The 14,806-nt window shown below is 32.7% G+C and overlaps 1 protein-coding gene across 2 annotated transcripts; it reads left to right on the forward strand.

The window, feature by feature from the left end:
• Positions 1–4,418: 4,418 nt before the first annotated feature.
• LOC139780005 (U8-agatoxin-Ao1a) lies at positions 4,419–14,414 on the forward strand. Of its 2 annotated transcripts, none has more exons than XM_071718537.1 (3): positions 4,419–4,681; positions 10,689–10,776; positions 12,162–14,414. In XM_071718537.1, the coding sequence occupies exons 1-3, from the start codon at positions 4,597–4,599 to the stop codon at positions 12,322–12,324; spliced, it is 336 nt and encodes a 111-aa protein (XP_071574638.1). In that variant the 5' UTR covers positions 4,419–4,596; the 3' UTR covers positions 12,325–14,414. The 2 variants fall into 2 exon arrangements, with proteins under 2 accessions (XP_071574638.1, XP_071574646.1); XM_071718545.1 differs by having other exon boundaries at positions 12,189–14,414.
• Positions 14,415–14,806: the final 392 nt, after the last annotated feature.

The raw sequence follows: 14,806 nt of genomic DNA on the forward strand, positions 1-14,806 counted from the left end.
TCCATCGCGTTAATTCGAGCAATTTGTTTTATAGAGAGATTTGGCAGATAATTTACTTTGTAGAGAAATTTATAAATGTTACCAGCGGAATTATATATTGGGTATTCAGCAAAGATAATAGTTGTGCAAATACTAGTAGCAATTTAACGTGTTTGGTTATTAGTATAAGATTCAACAAATGAGCTTCAAGTGTCAGAAAATAACAATGTTTAAATTATTTTGCTGAATGTGTCTATCCGCAACGATATATTACATCGTGATGATATTTCTATTTGTTTTGTTACAATGCCATTTTTTTTCGACGTAAATATAAAAAGATTTATGATGAGAAAAAAATAGGATCAACTTTCTTTTTCATTTTACATAAATAACAATAAGTTTCAAAGATGCCTTCAAGATCTTATTAAAGACCGTTTTAAAAAAAAACTTCTTGAAAAGATATAGGTATGTGTGTCATCTGAAAATTACCTTTATAAGATATTTTTTGTAATATGTAAAATGTAATATGTAATATGTAAAAATTATTTACATTATTTATTTTATTATTATCGACTATAAAATTGATTAAAATATGTGACATGAGTAAATTACTGTAACATAGTCTATAGAAATATTTGCTTAAAATTTTGGCCAAGTATTTCAGAAATGCGTTAGCAGGAAGAACACAAAACAAGAGCTAGAATCAATTATATACTTGATAAAATCGTTTATTATCAATGATGTAACATTTATATGTATTTTGTTAATGATAAAAATTTATTTCTATTATAATATCTTGTAAATTGTTATCTATATTATACAACATTGTAATTATATTTATATCTTGCTTATAAATGTAAACGAGCGGAAGATAATAAAGTTCGGATTTTTAAAATTGAAATATTTGGCATTATTGGTAATATTATTGATATATGTACATTTATACATGCCATGGTTTGCTTTATCTTGTTTTTAATTATATTCTAATGCTTCGTCGATTTTCAAGAGTTTACATTTCTGCGGTTCAAATCTCGAATTTAAAATTCTAGGAATGCTCGGAATCGCATTTTTTTAAATTCTCGGGAAACTTTTGAGATTTTAGATATATAATAGATAACCTCTTTAAAACCTTTAATTAGATTCTGATAGTAAGTCGCTTTTCGAGACTTTTTAATGTTCGCATTTCGCAATTTAAAATCCCACTTTTTCTTGCTTCTTACTCTTACTATTTCCTAAATCCAAGATTACCGTTAAACAGGTGCCGTGAGGTACATTTGAAACCGACAATTTATAATCTATATTTGAAAAATTGAAATCAATACACATTTATGCACATTTTTCATCTTTTTGCGGATACTTAACGGATTCGTACAAGTAAATATTTTTACAAGAGTTTATAATACACATTCTCTGCTTTTAAGTGAAATTCGAAGCCATTACGATAGTGATAGTTAAACGGATCATTAATTAAAATTCGTTAATTCTATCAAAGTATAAATTGATTTTGATCAATTAAGCTCATTGTTCACTATACAGGTATACTAATCGTCTTGTGACATAATAAGGCTTAAGACCATCTCCGTAGTTTATATGTCTATATAACGAAGTCTCCGTAGTTTCCGAGGTGTCCGATAACTCATTATATGGATGATATAATATATATCAGCTGATACATGGTACCCTCGTGTACTATAAATGCCAATTAGGGTACAACGTCAGATTTCTTGCTTATATCGCCTCGACACGAAACGTGCCTTTTTACTTCTTCGATCCTTATATATATGCTCGTTTTCGCAGGAAAAAGTGAAATGACCTTTTTGGAACAAGTATCCACGTCATTATCGGAAATTTTGTAGGTTGGTGTATCTCATTCGTCGCGTGATATATCCTCTCTTTTCATATTGCTATCATTATCCTTAAATCAGCGTCGAATATCTCTCGTATTTGATCCATATCTTGTTTAAGGGAACAACGAGAAGCAAAGAAATCTCGATATTATATAAAATAAAATAAAAATTAATAAAATATTACTTCTGTTTTTACGTTATCTTCTTTTTACTTAATTTATTTAACAATTTTTTAAAAATAATTTTTTATTTAACAAATACCGAATTTTCCTCTTTTTTATTTTATTTCTCTTTACAACAATATGCGCTAATAAAAATACTATTAAAAAAATTTAATTTTTTATAGATGGAAAGGAAGGTAGAAAAATATCGTTTAATAATTTCGCAATATTTCTTGAAGAGAGAGAGAAATTGCATGATATAGTATTGCTCTTAATTCGTTTTCAATGTCAGAATTTTTATTTCTAACAATAAGATTACAATTACGATTCTGATATTGATATGTATTATTCAACGATTGCTGGTAAAATTAGATAAATCTTTATGTAGACAAATATCCAGTCTGCCTCTTTAAAAAAGATCGTATCGATAACTAAATATACATATATACATATATATAAAATTGTTTCTACCGCAACGCGAATGTAGATCATAAGAATTTTAATGCAGAAGATTGAACTATTTTTCACTAGAGAACGCAACATATATATTACATAAGACAACTTTGATTTAGTAATTGGAATATATAATGGAAAATTTACGGTATCCTCGTAATACAATTGCGACTATATTATACATACCTAAATTATATATAGCTAGTGAGAAAAGGAAAGAGCAAACGCGGAAATATATATTATACGGGAGATAAATGCAATTTTTTTTTTATTCAATAATCCGAATGCGATGAAGGAATATATCATGATATATTCTTGTAACCGCAATCGTTCTATTGAAGGTCTCCCCTTTTTCAGTTAAAGCTGCCCACTGCTGGCATGGCAATTTACAGCTTCCATCTCGGCATTATAGTCCAGTCGCTAGGTCGATTGAGTATAATTTTCGAGGTTGATGGCTTAAGTTGATGTTTTTTTATGTTTTTTGGGTCGTAGAACAAGAATCTGTAAATAGTTTTTTCGTAAGTCGATGCAATAAAAAGTTATTAACAATTTATTTGTTTAAATTGCCCTAGCGATCAAATTATACATCCTATAAAAAAATGAACTGGAGAAAATTTGTTCCTCTTTTCACGACGAACAAAATGGCGTTTTAATTTTTCCAAAATCTTGATTATTGACGGAAATATGTCAATTTTTTAGGTAATTACTGCCTCCGCGTCGCGGCGTAGCCTAGGCGTGCGCGCTCGCGCTCAATTGTATCGTTAAAACAATTGAAACTCTGAACTTGCAAAAACACGCCTACGCGCGTGGAAGTCCAGTATACCTCGCGTATACTATTTCCTAACTCAGTTGCTTTGTGAATAAGCGATTCATTATCGAATTCAGTTTTGAATTTAGTGTTATCCCAAATAATAAAAATAAATAAACTTTAAACAAATTCGGACTTAAAAAATAAAAGGAGCAAAAAAAAATAAATTAAATTAAAATTAAAGGAGCAAAACTCATGCGGTACAATTGAGCGCGATCGCGCACGCCTAGGGTACGCCGCGACGCGTAGGCAGTAATTACCTAAAAATTGACATATTTCCGTCAATAATCAAGATTTTGGAAAAATTAAAACGCCATTTTGTTCGTCGTGAAAAGAGAAACAAATTTTCTCCAGTTCATTTTTTTATAGGATGTATAGTTTGATCGCTAGGGCAATTTAAACAAATAAATTGTTAATAACTTTTTATTGCATCGACTTACGAAAAAACTATTTACAGATTCTTGTTCTACGACCCAAAAAACATAAAAAAACATCAACTTAAGCCATCAACCTCGAAAATTATACTCAATCGACCTAGCGACTGGACTATTATACCTTCGGTTGTTCTATATCTATACCACGCATTACGGCAACCCTCTTTCCTCGAAAGGAGAAAGTCACCCTATTCATCCGTAAATTACCTATTTTCGACTCGTATTTTTATGGTTCTGAATAATGGATATTGTCGAAAGCAACTATTTCATTATATTTTCTGTGCCTGATTTAAGTGACAACTTTGCAAATGAAGGCGAATGCTTCGCATGAATAAAGTAAATTGCGCATTTTAAAGATTCGGAGGTCGAAAATAAAATCAAAGAATACAGAGAAAAACAGAGAGAGCAAGAGAGAGAGAGAGAGAGAGAGAGAAAGAGAGAGAGAAGGGGGGAAGGAGAGGAGAAGAGAGAGTCTAAAATCTACTAGTTGCTTCGCGCAACCAGTTGCTTCTATCTAACAATGAGAGTATGAGTTCGTCGAGATAAAAGTGCGAGCAAGCGGTAGCCAAAAATAATCGTATTCCTCTGTCCGCTCGAAGGGGATGTTTCTGCAGCGTACACAATCAAACGGCGCGCATTTGAGCGCGCGTGGTCCGATCCAGAAGTCCAAGCTCCGCTTCTACATATCCTCGTGGGGGCGCATCGCCACGCCTCCCGCGTCTATATAAGCGCCATGATCGCGGTGGAACCCTCACTCGCACCCCAGTACTCGGTGGTGAGCCCGAGGGTGAGATTCCTTCCCGAACGAAGGACGAGCGGGAGCTGCGGCACAGAGGGAGAGAGACTTTGCGTTTCATCTCTACCGAATTTTCGTGAACGCAAACTGTGAGCCGAGCGGGCGCAGGTCGTGAGGCATGAGGTCTTGCTTGCTATGGTTGTCTCTTCTGTTGGTCGTCCTGGCCGATAGGAGCTTCGCCAATCCTTACTTCGACGATGGTGGTGAGTCATAGTCTGTTCCTGTTTTGCGCGTTAATGGAGAGCTGGAAGCTGCTTCAAACATAACGTAAAACCTCGGAAAACATCTGCTGGAGAACGTTGGATAGAGAAACGTTACAAAAATTTAAGACATCTCTCGTATATATTTACGATGGCTTTGAATGTTTGCATTTGTCTGGTTCGCTATCGCTCATATATAGATTCGAATTATTTAATTTCCACGTGCGCGAGAGTGACTAAAAATTTATACATTTATGAGCAATATGATGCAGATAATTAATTTTTGATGCATTTAATGTATGATGTAAATACTAGAATATAGGAGATATAAAAAGAGCGATATATATATATATATATATATATATATATATATATATATGAGACTGTAATCTATATATATATATATATAAATTTTTTTTGCAAGCAATGGTTAACAAATCTCCATTTAGATAGCGCAATTGGTATTTGCATCGCATAGTTCACATGAAGAAAGTAAAAAGAGATATATTATTATTTTAAAACCAAAATATCGAACATTTTTTAAAATTAAATTAATTTTCTGTTTACTGTTGATTTTGACGTAATCAGCTGAGGGAAAAAGTTTTTGAATATCTTTATAATTATAAAAGGATTACCCTTTTAGTATTTTTTGCGACCATTAAGATTTTTTAGCCCCAGGCTAAGCGTGACATTAATTTTTTTTTTATAAAACATGTTTTTGATAGAAATCCTCTTTTATTTTTTTAATACCGTTGCCATTGTCTATCGTGCAATAAAAATAATATCGTATAACTGCCGAGAATAAATATATACATTGAGGCCAAACAAATTTTTACAATACGTTCGAATTTTTAAAATAATTTAAATATATCTTTTATATTTCATTATATACTTTTTACACACACACACACACACACACACACACACACACACACACTCTCTCTCTCTCTCTCTCTCTCCCTCTCTCTTTCTCTCTCTCTATATATATGTTATGTAAATGATGTAACATAAGAATTTATATCACGTTGTATGTATCAATTACACAAATATTAATATAAATATAATAAACATAAATTAATTATCACAGATACTTTAGTTGACGCATGGAAAAAAAGGATTAGCTACTATAGCAAATTTAGGGATAACTAACATTTTTTGCAGCAAGAGTTATAATTTAGCAATAGTAGCAAAACCTTTTGTTAAAATTTGCTACTATTTATCCCTATTTTACAATTAAAGCTGTTCCGGGATGAATGTCAAGCGTTATCATTATATATTATTTAGAGTTAAGGTAAAGTGAAAGACTCGGAGAGTCCCCGCGCTCGGCACAATAAACCGCGAGGATCATGCAAGGATCACGTGGAACTTGACGGAAAACAGAATGATCGGCGCGAATACGAGAGTCCGGTGTTCGAGCTCACGCATACCGACGGCCCAGTCAGCATTCGGAGCGCTTTCCAAATACATGTGTCGAAGATCAGAGCACGCGTCGAGATTGCTCGAAACTTGTAGAAAATAAAATCATCGGGAGTGTTCGTGTCCGATCTCCTTGCGCTTCCAGCCGAGGACTCACCTTCTTGTATCGCGTTCCGCGGTCGCGATCCGGTCGCTGCACTTCCGTTTCGCGGCAAGATATCCGACGATTTCAGAGTCCGAGCCGGACTCTTCCCGAAGATCTCCGTGTTCGCGCTGTGCAGCAGCGAGAGACCGAAATCAAAATCTCCGTGCGTTTTCGCTCCCTTATTCGCGTCCCTTTCTCGACATCGCACAACTCGATTATATTATCAAATAAAGACGTTTGCATTGAAAGTTTCACCGATCACTCCCTTTCATTTATAAGGCCCGGCCTCCTCCATTCCCGGTTCTTTCTACAAGAACGTATATCAGTTTCCGTACGGAGTTGCTCTATCCTGCAAAACGAAACTGTGTACTCCGAAACAAAAGCTAATCCTTTTTTTCCGTGCACAAATTGCTATGTTACACATTAATTATATTCTTTACAAAAGTCTATAAAATATTTGGAAATATATTTACATGTCAATTATTCTTAAATATAAATTTTGACACTAAAATTATAACATAAATATTGTGTGCGCAAATAAAGTTTTCTATAGTTAAAATGTGTCTCATACAGAAAGTTTTATTGAAATAAATCTCTGTTTTTTGCTAGAACTGAGACTGCTGGAAAATCTCGTTGAACCGAGTTGATAGGGGTTTACCTTGTTTGGATCTCTTTTTTGAAATTAAGCTTTTGAATTATATCGAACAGAGAGAGAGTTATCGATAGTTTTTCGAAAATACACAAACTTCTTAAAAGTTGTTTCAACATTGCAAACTTTTTGATTGGATTTTAATTTATTTAACGTTTCGGAATTAATCAAAGAGACTTTGACAATAAGTATTAAAACTTGCAAACTGTAATAGCATACTTTGCTCGCCAGCTTTACAATATATTGAAACTCGTTGAAACTTTTAATATATCGACGCATAATACTCGCTTTCTTTACGATCCTGTAATTTACTGAAAATCTTGCGTTTATTACAGTACAAATTTATAATAGTTAATATCACATTAATATTAGAGATCGCGCATGTAGCCAAATACAGTTTACACAAATATTTTCTTTAAATATGTTTGTAAATTTATTAAAAGTCATATAAAAAAAAAGCTTAAGACAAGAATGAACCAAACGGAAATATTTTTATAGAAGAGCTTGACTCGAGAACTGGCTGAATTCGTATAATCATACCAAGTGTCAATGGTCATCGGATCGTGCAAATAGTGCAAGTGGAATAGGTTTATGCGTGGTCGGACGCGTACCGATTGAATTTTGGCGTGCGTTAAAGTTGCTAAATTTAACTAAACGGTTTCCACTTAAAATCTCATTTATAAAACCAACATGTGTGATGTACAATACGTGTACAATGAAAAATATTTGCATAATCGAAATTACATTCGCTTATAATTATAATCCGAAAATATTGTAAATTGCTGCATTGATATAGTGGTAACGTGGAATGTAGAAATAAAACAAGTAAATTTACTTTTGGTTTAATATTAATATTATTTCGTTTAGTCATTTTAGGAAATTTATTTTATAAGCTGAATTAAAAAAAAAATCAAATTTGTGTGTGAACACACAAGTATGGATATATAAATCTATGATACTTATTTTTAAAGAGTTAGCCTCTAATAGTTCAGTGCTTTAAAAATGATTTAAGTTGATTATAGATCTATATTTAACATGTTCATGGCTTTGATCGAGCTTTTATTCTTTCAACAATTTTTATGATGACTGCACCGATTTCTATCGTGATAATTGCAATCAGCAGAATAAATCATTTCAAATATGGGAAAATCTTGATGACTATGTAACAAATTGCCAGTGCTAATGAAACCGTAATCTGTTTCCGGTGGGATATTGGTTTCAGAGATTTAATTACGTCTGCGTTTGATTGATTATCGGGGCTTCCTTTGAAGACGTTGCAATTGTTCATCGATTTCTCGTTAGGACTTAGGTAATCGCTAACGCTAAGTTATTCCTTCGTTTCTTTATTTGTTACATCAGGTACATTCTCGTTTATTTTAATAAATTATCTAATAGTTTATTTAATAAATTGTTTTGCGTTAACTTATCAATTTCATACTGAAATCAAACATAGTGATATTATTCCAAATCTTGAGCTTTACGCATTTTATGTATCAAGATCAACAAATATGGATGCCGTAATGGTGTATGGTATAATGACTGGATTATCGTGTTCCGCGAGGTAAATATACGAGATATATGTTTCTTTTCGATAATAAAGATACAATCTTACTTTACGAACAATGAAATGGAATTTATTCTACTATTCTATTCTATTTATTCTCTCTCTCTCTCTCTCTCTCTCTCTCTCTCTCTCTCTCTCTCTCTCTCTCTCTCTCTCTCCGACTAGACACTGTTAAAAAGACAACTTTTCGTCGTTGAATAATTTCGCGATTTACATTGAAACGTTAGCTTTCTCGGAGCATTCACATAAAGATGGTTGAAATAAAATAGAATAATGTCGAGAAAAGGAAAGGAGAAAGTCAAATAAGGGTGTGGTTCTTAGATTAGTAATTTAAGCTTAGGAGTTGCCGTAATTGACGAAAGAGAAAAGGAGAAAATGGAGAAAGAAAAATAATGGATCGTCATTAATTCGTTTTCCGTAGATTTGGTGTAGAAACATTCTCATCCAAATTATCTTATAATTATAATGTCTAATTTTGTAAATAATTATTTATAATGTTTCGCTTAACTTCTTCCATCTTTTTCTGTTGCCGCGCAGAAATTGTGCGATTTAATAATGTAACCATAATTTAATCATTCCATTGCATTCTCAATTTTATTGAGTCACGACTTTAAAATATGTCATAGAAAATAAATAATATTTGAGGCATTCCTAAAAAATATTATTGCAGAGATAAAAATTGCGTGGGACAAATGCTGCAAAGATAAATTAATATTTATAAAAAACAAGAATAAGTATTATATATATATATTTAAATTTAAATTTGTTTTTTTATATATATAATTTCTCTTTATTTTTGGTCTTTCTTGTTCTTCATTATCTATATAATTTTTTAATCTTTTTTTAGTGAATAAAATATGCAGTGATTAAATGATACGGATATATCGCTTTATTTAATCTGCAAACAACGGAAATAATATACGTTTTCCAGAAAGAAAAGGAACCATATTTCGTTCTATTTGCTTTAATATAACGTGCCCTTTTACCTTCACGCCGCAGGAAGGATTTCCTTGTGTAAGAGTTTCAGAAACACATAATGAGATTTGCCGTAATAATCTTAATGGACTACTATAATTTTCCTTTATGCAAGGTTGCACCATAGCAAAAACAAAGATGTGCGATAATGAAAACGGAACGATGAAAACTTTAAGTACCTATAACTTTTTACTTGTAATATATATTTTGCAATTAGTTAAATGTTAAATATTTTAATGAAATTTTGTGAGTTTTATTAAAAGTGTGTAAGTTATACATAATATATAAAGGATATAAAAAGTTGTATCTTTTCTCAATTACATATTTTTCAACATATCTACTGCTGGGTGAAATGTCTTCTAAATTTGTGAATAAATTTGCGTTATTTTTTTTCTAAATATAAGATGGCTATGTACAGTTTAATACTTTCTGCTTGTTTCGATTTATAAAATCTGTTTACAATTTCGTACAAGTAGCCTTGTCATATTTCTGGCGAATATTCTGTTTGATAAAATTTATTTTTGTCAAAAGACGGAAATATTTGCTCTAGTAGTCTACGGTAACGAGTCAAAGAAATGTATCAAGATCGAATTTGCTGAATGTCTTCGTTGATATTGCCTTATAAAATATATAGAATGATATACGTATATAGAATACTTTTCTGGTTTTACTTTCTCCTCATCTCTCCACTGAGATGTGTTCTTTAAGTCCTCGGATTGTGAGTTGTAAGCGTCCTTGATCTATGCTCGTATATGATTATTGATACGTGATACAAGTCTTGTTTTCTCTACTCGCGAAGAATACTTATATCCTTTGATAATATTAATCCATGAGAGAATACGTACTTATATGATTGCATATTATACAAATTAAAATTATATAATTAATTCTATTTCTCTTAATTTAAAATACAACTAATCTACACGGAGAGAATTTTATATTAAATTTTACTATGCTGCCGCACCAACTGCGGACCATCAAGACGCACAAGTTTAAATGCTATAGTCTTATAGTAAAATTACTATGTCCACAGCATTTAATGCTACGATCATAGCATTGTTATAGCATTGAATGCTATGATCGTAGCATTAAATGCTATGGACATAGTAATTTTACTATAAGACTATAGCATTTAAACTTGTGCGTCTTGATGGTCCGCAGTTGGTGCGGCAGCATAGTAAAATTTAATATAAAATTCTCTCCGTGTATTAAGATATATTGTAGATTATATTAAAACGAATCATTTATTTTACGTTTGCAGAAGATGCAGATGATCTTCAAGTTCAAGGTGGCGATTCCTCGGATTATACGGACAACGCTTTGGAAAATTTGATACGAGTTGCACAAAAGTGAGTAGATTATCTTACTAGTCACTTCCGGTTTCATTTTCCTACGATCTTCCTCTCTCGACATTTCTCCCAAGATCTCTAAAATATGTTTTCCCTCTTCCCGTATTCTTTTTGACTGATTGTTGAAGAAATTGTATACATTTTATGGATGCCGAAAAAATTAGGAATATTTCCTTTCTAATAACACATTGTTGTTAAAATTTATTGTTGATGTATATATAGATGTATGCATACGTGCACGCGTTATAAATTTAAACGTTTAAAAGACACAGGTTTCAAAAAATCTTTTATTTTTGCAATTCTAAGAAAAAATTATTCTTCTAGCAATCATATAATCTGTTTATTGATACGTATACGCGTATATGCGTGTACGTGCGCATGGATGCGTGAGACATAGGAGAGACCGGAGCTAAATGGTTCCAGGAGTATGTTGCTCATGTGCTTTTTTTCAGTACTTATCTTCAGAGGAACAGTGAATACAAAATTACGAAATAATTCTTTTAGAATATAGATACTTTCCCCTGAGTTTCATTAAAATCGAAATAATATTACATTTAAAAAAAAAGAAAAACTGATTTAGTAGTAGCAAAGTAAATTTTCGAATCTCTCAAAATTTTGTATTAATATTCTTCATCATGAGTGAACAAAGTTAAGCGACGTGTTACTAGCTGGTAATAAAGTTTCTTGCAATATATCTTGTATTATATATCGTGTTTCGGGTAATAAATGCAATTTTCATTTATAAAACGATTGAAATAGAGGGCCCATAATTAAAGCTAGCGCCGCGCCGTGGCAGTCAGATACACAGTTAGTACAGTCTGTCATAGTTCTAACACGAGTTAATAGCCGGACATATTTGAAGAAAACGCAGTGGAAGTATCATAACATTCTCTTTACCACTAATTAAACCTTTTGTGTACTAGTCGTGTGATCCGTTAAAAATTTATACGTGAATTTGGTGCCGCAAATATGAAGGTAACGAAAAAGATGATAAGACCTGTATCAAGTATCAAATATATATATATTACACACATATTTGTTACCCTACGCTACTGGGCAACTTAATCCCGGCCTTTAAACCAGGGCAAGATGACCACGTTGGTGCATGTTTGTATTTTAGTTATTACAAAACAAAATATACGATTAACAGGATCATGACGGGCATTAGCATATACAGAGGAAGGTTGCCTCTGTCAGATTTGTACTGGCAATCATAGCAATTAGTTGTCTGAGAAGTTATAACTTGGAAATTCTGAAATATGGGCCATTTAACCCCGGTCTCCTCTACCCCGAATCGATATTGCGATCTTTTTAGCCCCTTTCTTTCGTCTTGATGTTTCAATGTTGTGAAAAAGCGTTCTCTCGATTTCCCTAATCTCGAGTAGACGTACCTCGTCGATAAACTTGTTTAGGCGGGCTTGCATAAGGCGTGGCGGCGATTGTTATCACCGACGGAAGGACTGCTGCTACAGCTCTAGCTGCCGCTGCAATCTCTGGGGTTCTAATTGCCAATGTCAACGGATGGGTCTCTTTCAAAAGTGGGGCTAAAAGATATCCTCTTTCTCTCCTTTTGCCCTAAATCTTCCTATACTTATGCGTCTTATTTCCTATACGTTTTTTTCTTTTTTTTTCTTTTTACTATCCTCCCTCTTCTCCCTTCCCCTCTCTCTCCCCTTCCCCTTCCCCTTCTCCTTCTCCCGCAATCATCTCACTTCTTTGAAAGACTGCACTGACTTCCAACGACGGACTATCCCTGACTGTATTCCCCCCTCGAGCACATTCGGACGTTCTTCGTTCCTCCCGTACAATTTAACCTACTCGATGTATCTGGTCCCGTGGGGACGACTTTAATATCTCTTCAAGTCTTGCGATTTATCTTTTTGATTAAAACAAAGGCCTCAATGATACGCGTTGACATCTTTTTTTTCGTGCGTTTCTTAGATCTTTTTAATAGAGAGCGAGAGACAGAAAGAGAAAGAGAGAGAGAGAGAGAAATGAGTAATTCTTTTGATATCATGCTTGTGATATCATGATTGGCAATAGCTTGCAAAATGTTACGCTCTCGGAAACTGTTTACATTCTTCTACGATATCCATAAGTTCAGTCTCTCAATACAACTTTTTATGACTACCTCTTTCGCGATATTCAATGCTCGGGATCAACTGCGTTGACTAATCGATGTGCTTAACGATCCCCTGTTTCTTTCTAGATCGTAACTCTGGTTATAATGTAGGTAATGCAAAAAAAATAATTAATTCGCAATGGTCAACTTTAGTGCAATCGATTCTTATCGAGATTCTTATCAAAAATTACATCTACGTACGTGCGCATATGTGCACATCACAAAATTTTTGCAAGCGTTATTAAACTAAAACAGAGTGGCGTTTTTTATCCAGTATTATGTTTATTTTTATCTGAAAAATATATATTTTTATTTTTCTTCGATACCCTTCGATACCCTAAACCCCTCCTTGGATTTTCTGCCGTTTCAACTTCATCAACGAAGGTTGTCGTCGAATTGGAGCCAGAAATGGCGAATACACTACGGCGAATGCACCCTGCAGACATTCAGAGGACCTTGACTCCACATTAATTGATCGTTCATCGGATCTTCTGGATAAAGCGTGCAAGGAATAAAGATATATTGTATAACTGTTATTTCAAGTCCTGCTTAGCAAAATAAATTTTAAACAGTGTTCAATAAAATTGCTAAGTAACTGCAAAGTACAATAAGTTTTCTTTCTTAAACACGAATTTCTTTATTTCCAATATTTTACAATAAATTCGGACTTCTACTTAAAATATGTATTGTATGTATAAATGCAGTAAAATGGAAAATTACATTTATTTCGCGGCAATCTTTCTTGAAAATTTTCCATTCACTTTTTAAATCAAAGTATTATATGTCAAAAATTGTATGTGGAAGTCAATACGTTATATTTTATATATTAATGAATGTTTCAAATATAATTAGTTACTCCTTTCAGCGACTCTACCGGACCTTGAAAAATTAAATTACAGAAGATTTATAGTTTTATTTGCGTTAACAATAAAAAAACATGGAAAATCTCGATGATATATCTATTACAAGAAATGTGACTCTTTCGAATCAAACTGGCAATGAGTTAGAATCAATTCTCGTGTTTTCGGGATTTCACAGTCCTCCCGGACAGGATAAAAAATTGGAAAACATTAGCGAAAAAGATGCCCGATAAATTTTGAGAATTACTACCTTCTGATTGGAGATATCTCTCCGGCCACTTTCGCCAATCAGATCGTCGGTCTTTCTTAACTTATTACAAAGTTATTCTGTCGAGGATGATTGTGAATAATCGATAGGCTAATTAAAATTGGTGTAACGACAGATTTTTTCCAACCAAGTACGGATACGGATATAGTGATCGAGAGAAATGGAATTATTGTATAGCCATGAGCAGAGATTGATAATTAATATATGTATATGTATCTAAAACGGCGGCGATTTATCTAAAAGCGTACCTTGATGGTACGTACCTATATAGATATGAATGATGTGCAATTCACATTTTTCTCATACCGCATCTTAAACTTTAAACGTATTACCTACATGTATGATTATAAAGGAAATACTATATAATAATATATGTTTATGCATTGTATTTCAAGGTGGATGTACACGTACCGATATATCATGGAAATATAATATATATATGTTATATATGTACACGCGGAGAAAAAAAATGTGTGTAATTCTCTCTTTTATTGTCATCACCCCTGTATCATTGATAATTTAATTTGCAATTTATTTTTATTTCGAAGCGTGTGAATTTTTCAACATATCTCATCCTCAAGCTGGTAAGCGTAATACAAATTAACGTTTTTTCTCTCGAGTTACGTGCAAGTGCAAAACAATTAACGTTAAAAACTCTAATGTCTTAAAGCTGTTGAGATTTTAAAAGTCCAATTTTAAATTGTTCATACTTTGATTGTTAATAAAAATTATAAATTTGTTGAAAAACACGACTTTGAAATAAGTAAATAAAAAATATGA

Source organism: Temnothorax nylanderi, unplaced genomic scaffold (genome assembly GCF_030848795.1).
Source record: "Temnothorax nylanderi isolate EJ_2023f unplaced genomic scaffold, tnyl_v1.0 TNYL_tig0006_pilon, whole genome shotgun sequence".
Taxonomy (NCBI): domain Eukaryota; kingdom Metazoa; phylum Arthropoda; class Insecta; order Hymenoptera; family Formicidae; genus Temnothorax; species Temnothorax nylanderi.

Excerpts from the sequence above, each read along its gene's own strand:
- LOC139780005 (XM_071718537.1), top strand. The coding sequence starts at position 4,597 with ATGAGGTCTTGCTTGCTATGGTTGTCTCTTCTGTTGGTCGTCCTGGCC. Across the intron at positions 4,682-10,688 it reads TCCTTACTTCGACGATGGTG|AAGATGCAGATGATCTTCAA; the intron begins GTGAGTCATAGT and ends TTACGTTTGCAG. Across the intron at positions 10,777-12,161 it reads TTGATACGAGTTGCACAAAA|ACGTACCTCGTCGATAAACT; the intron begins GTGAGTAGATTA and ends AATCTCGAGTAG.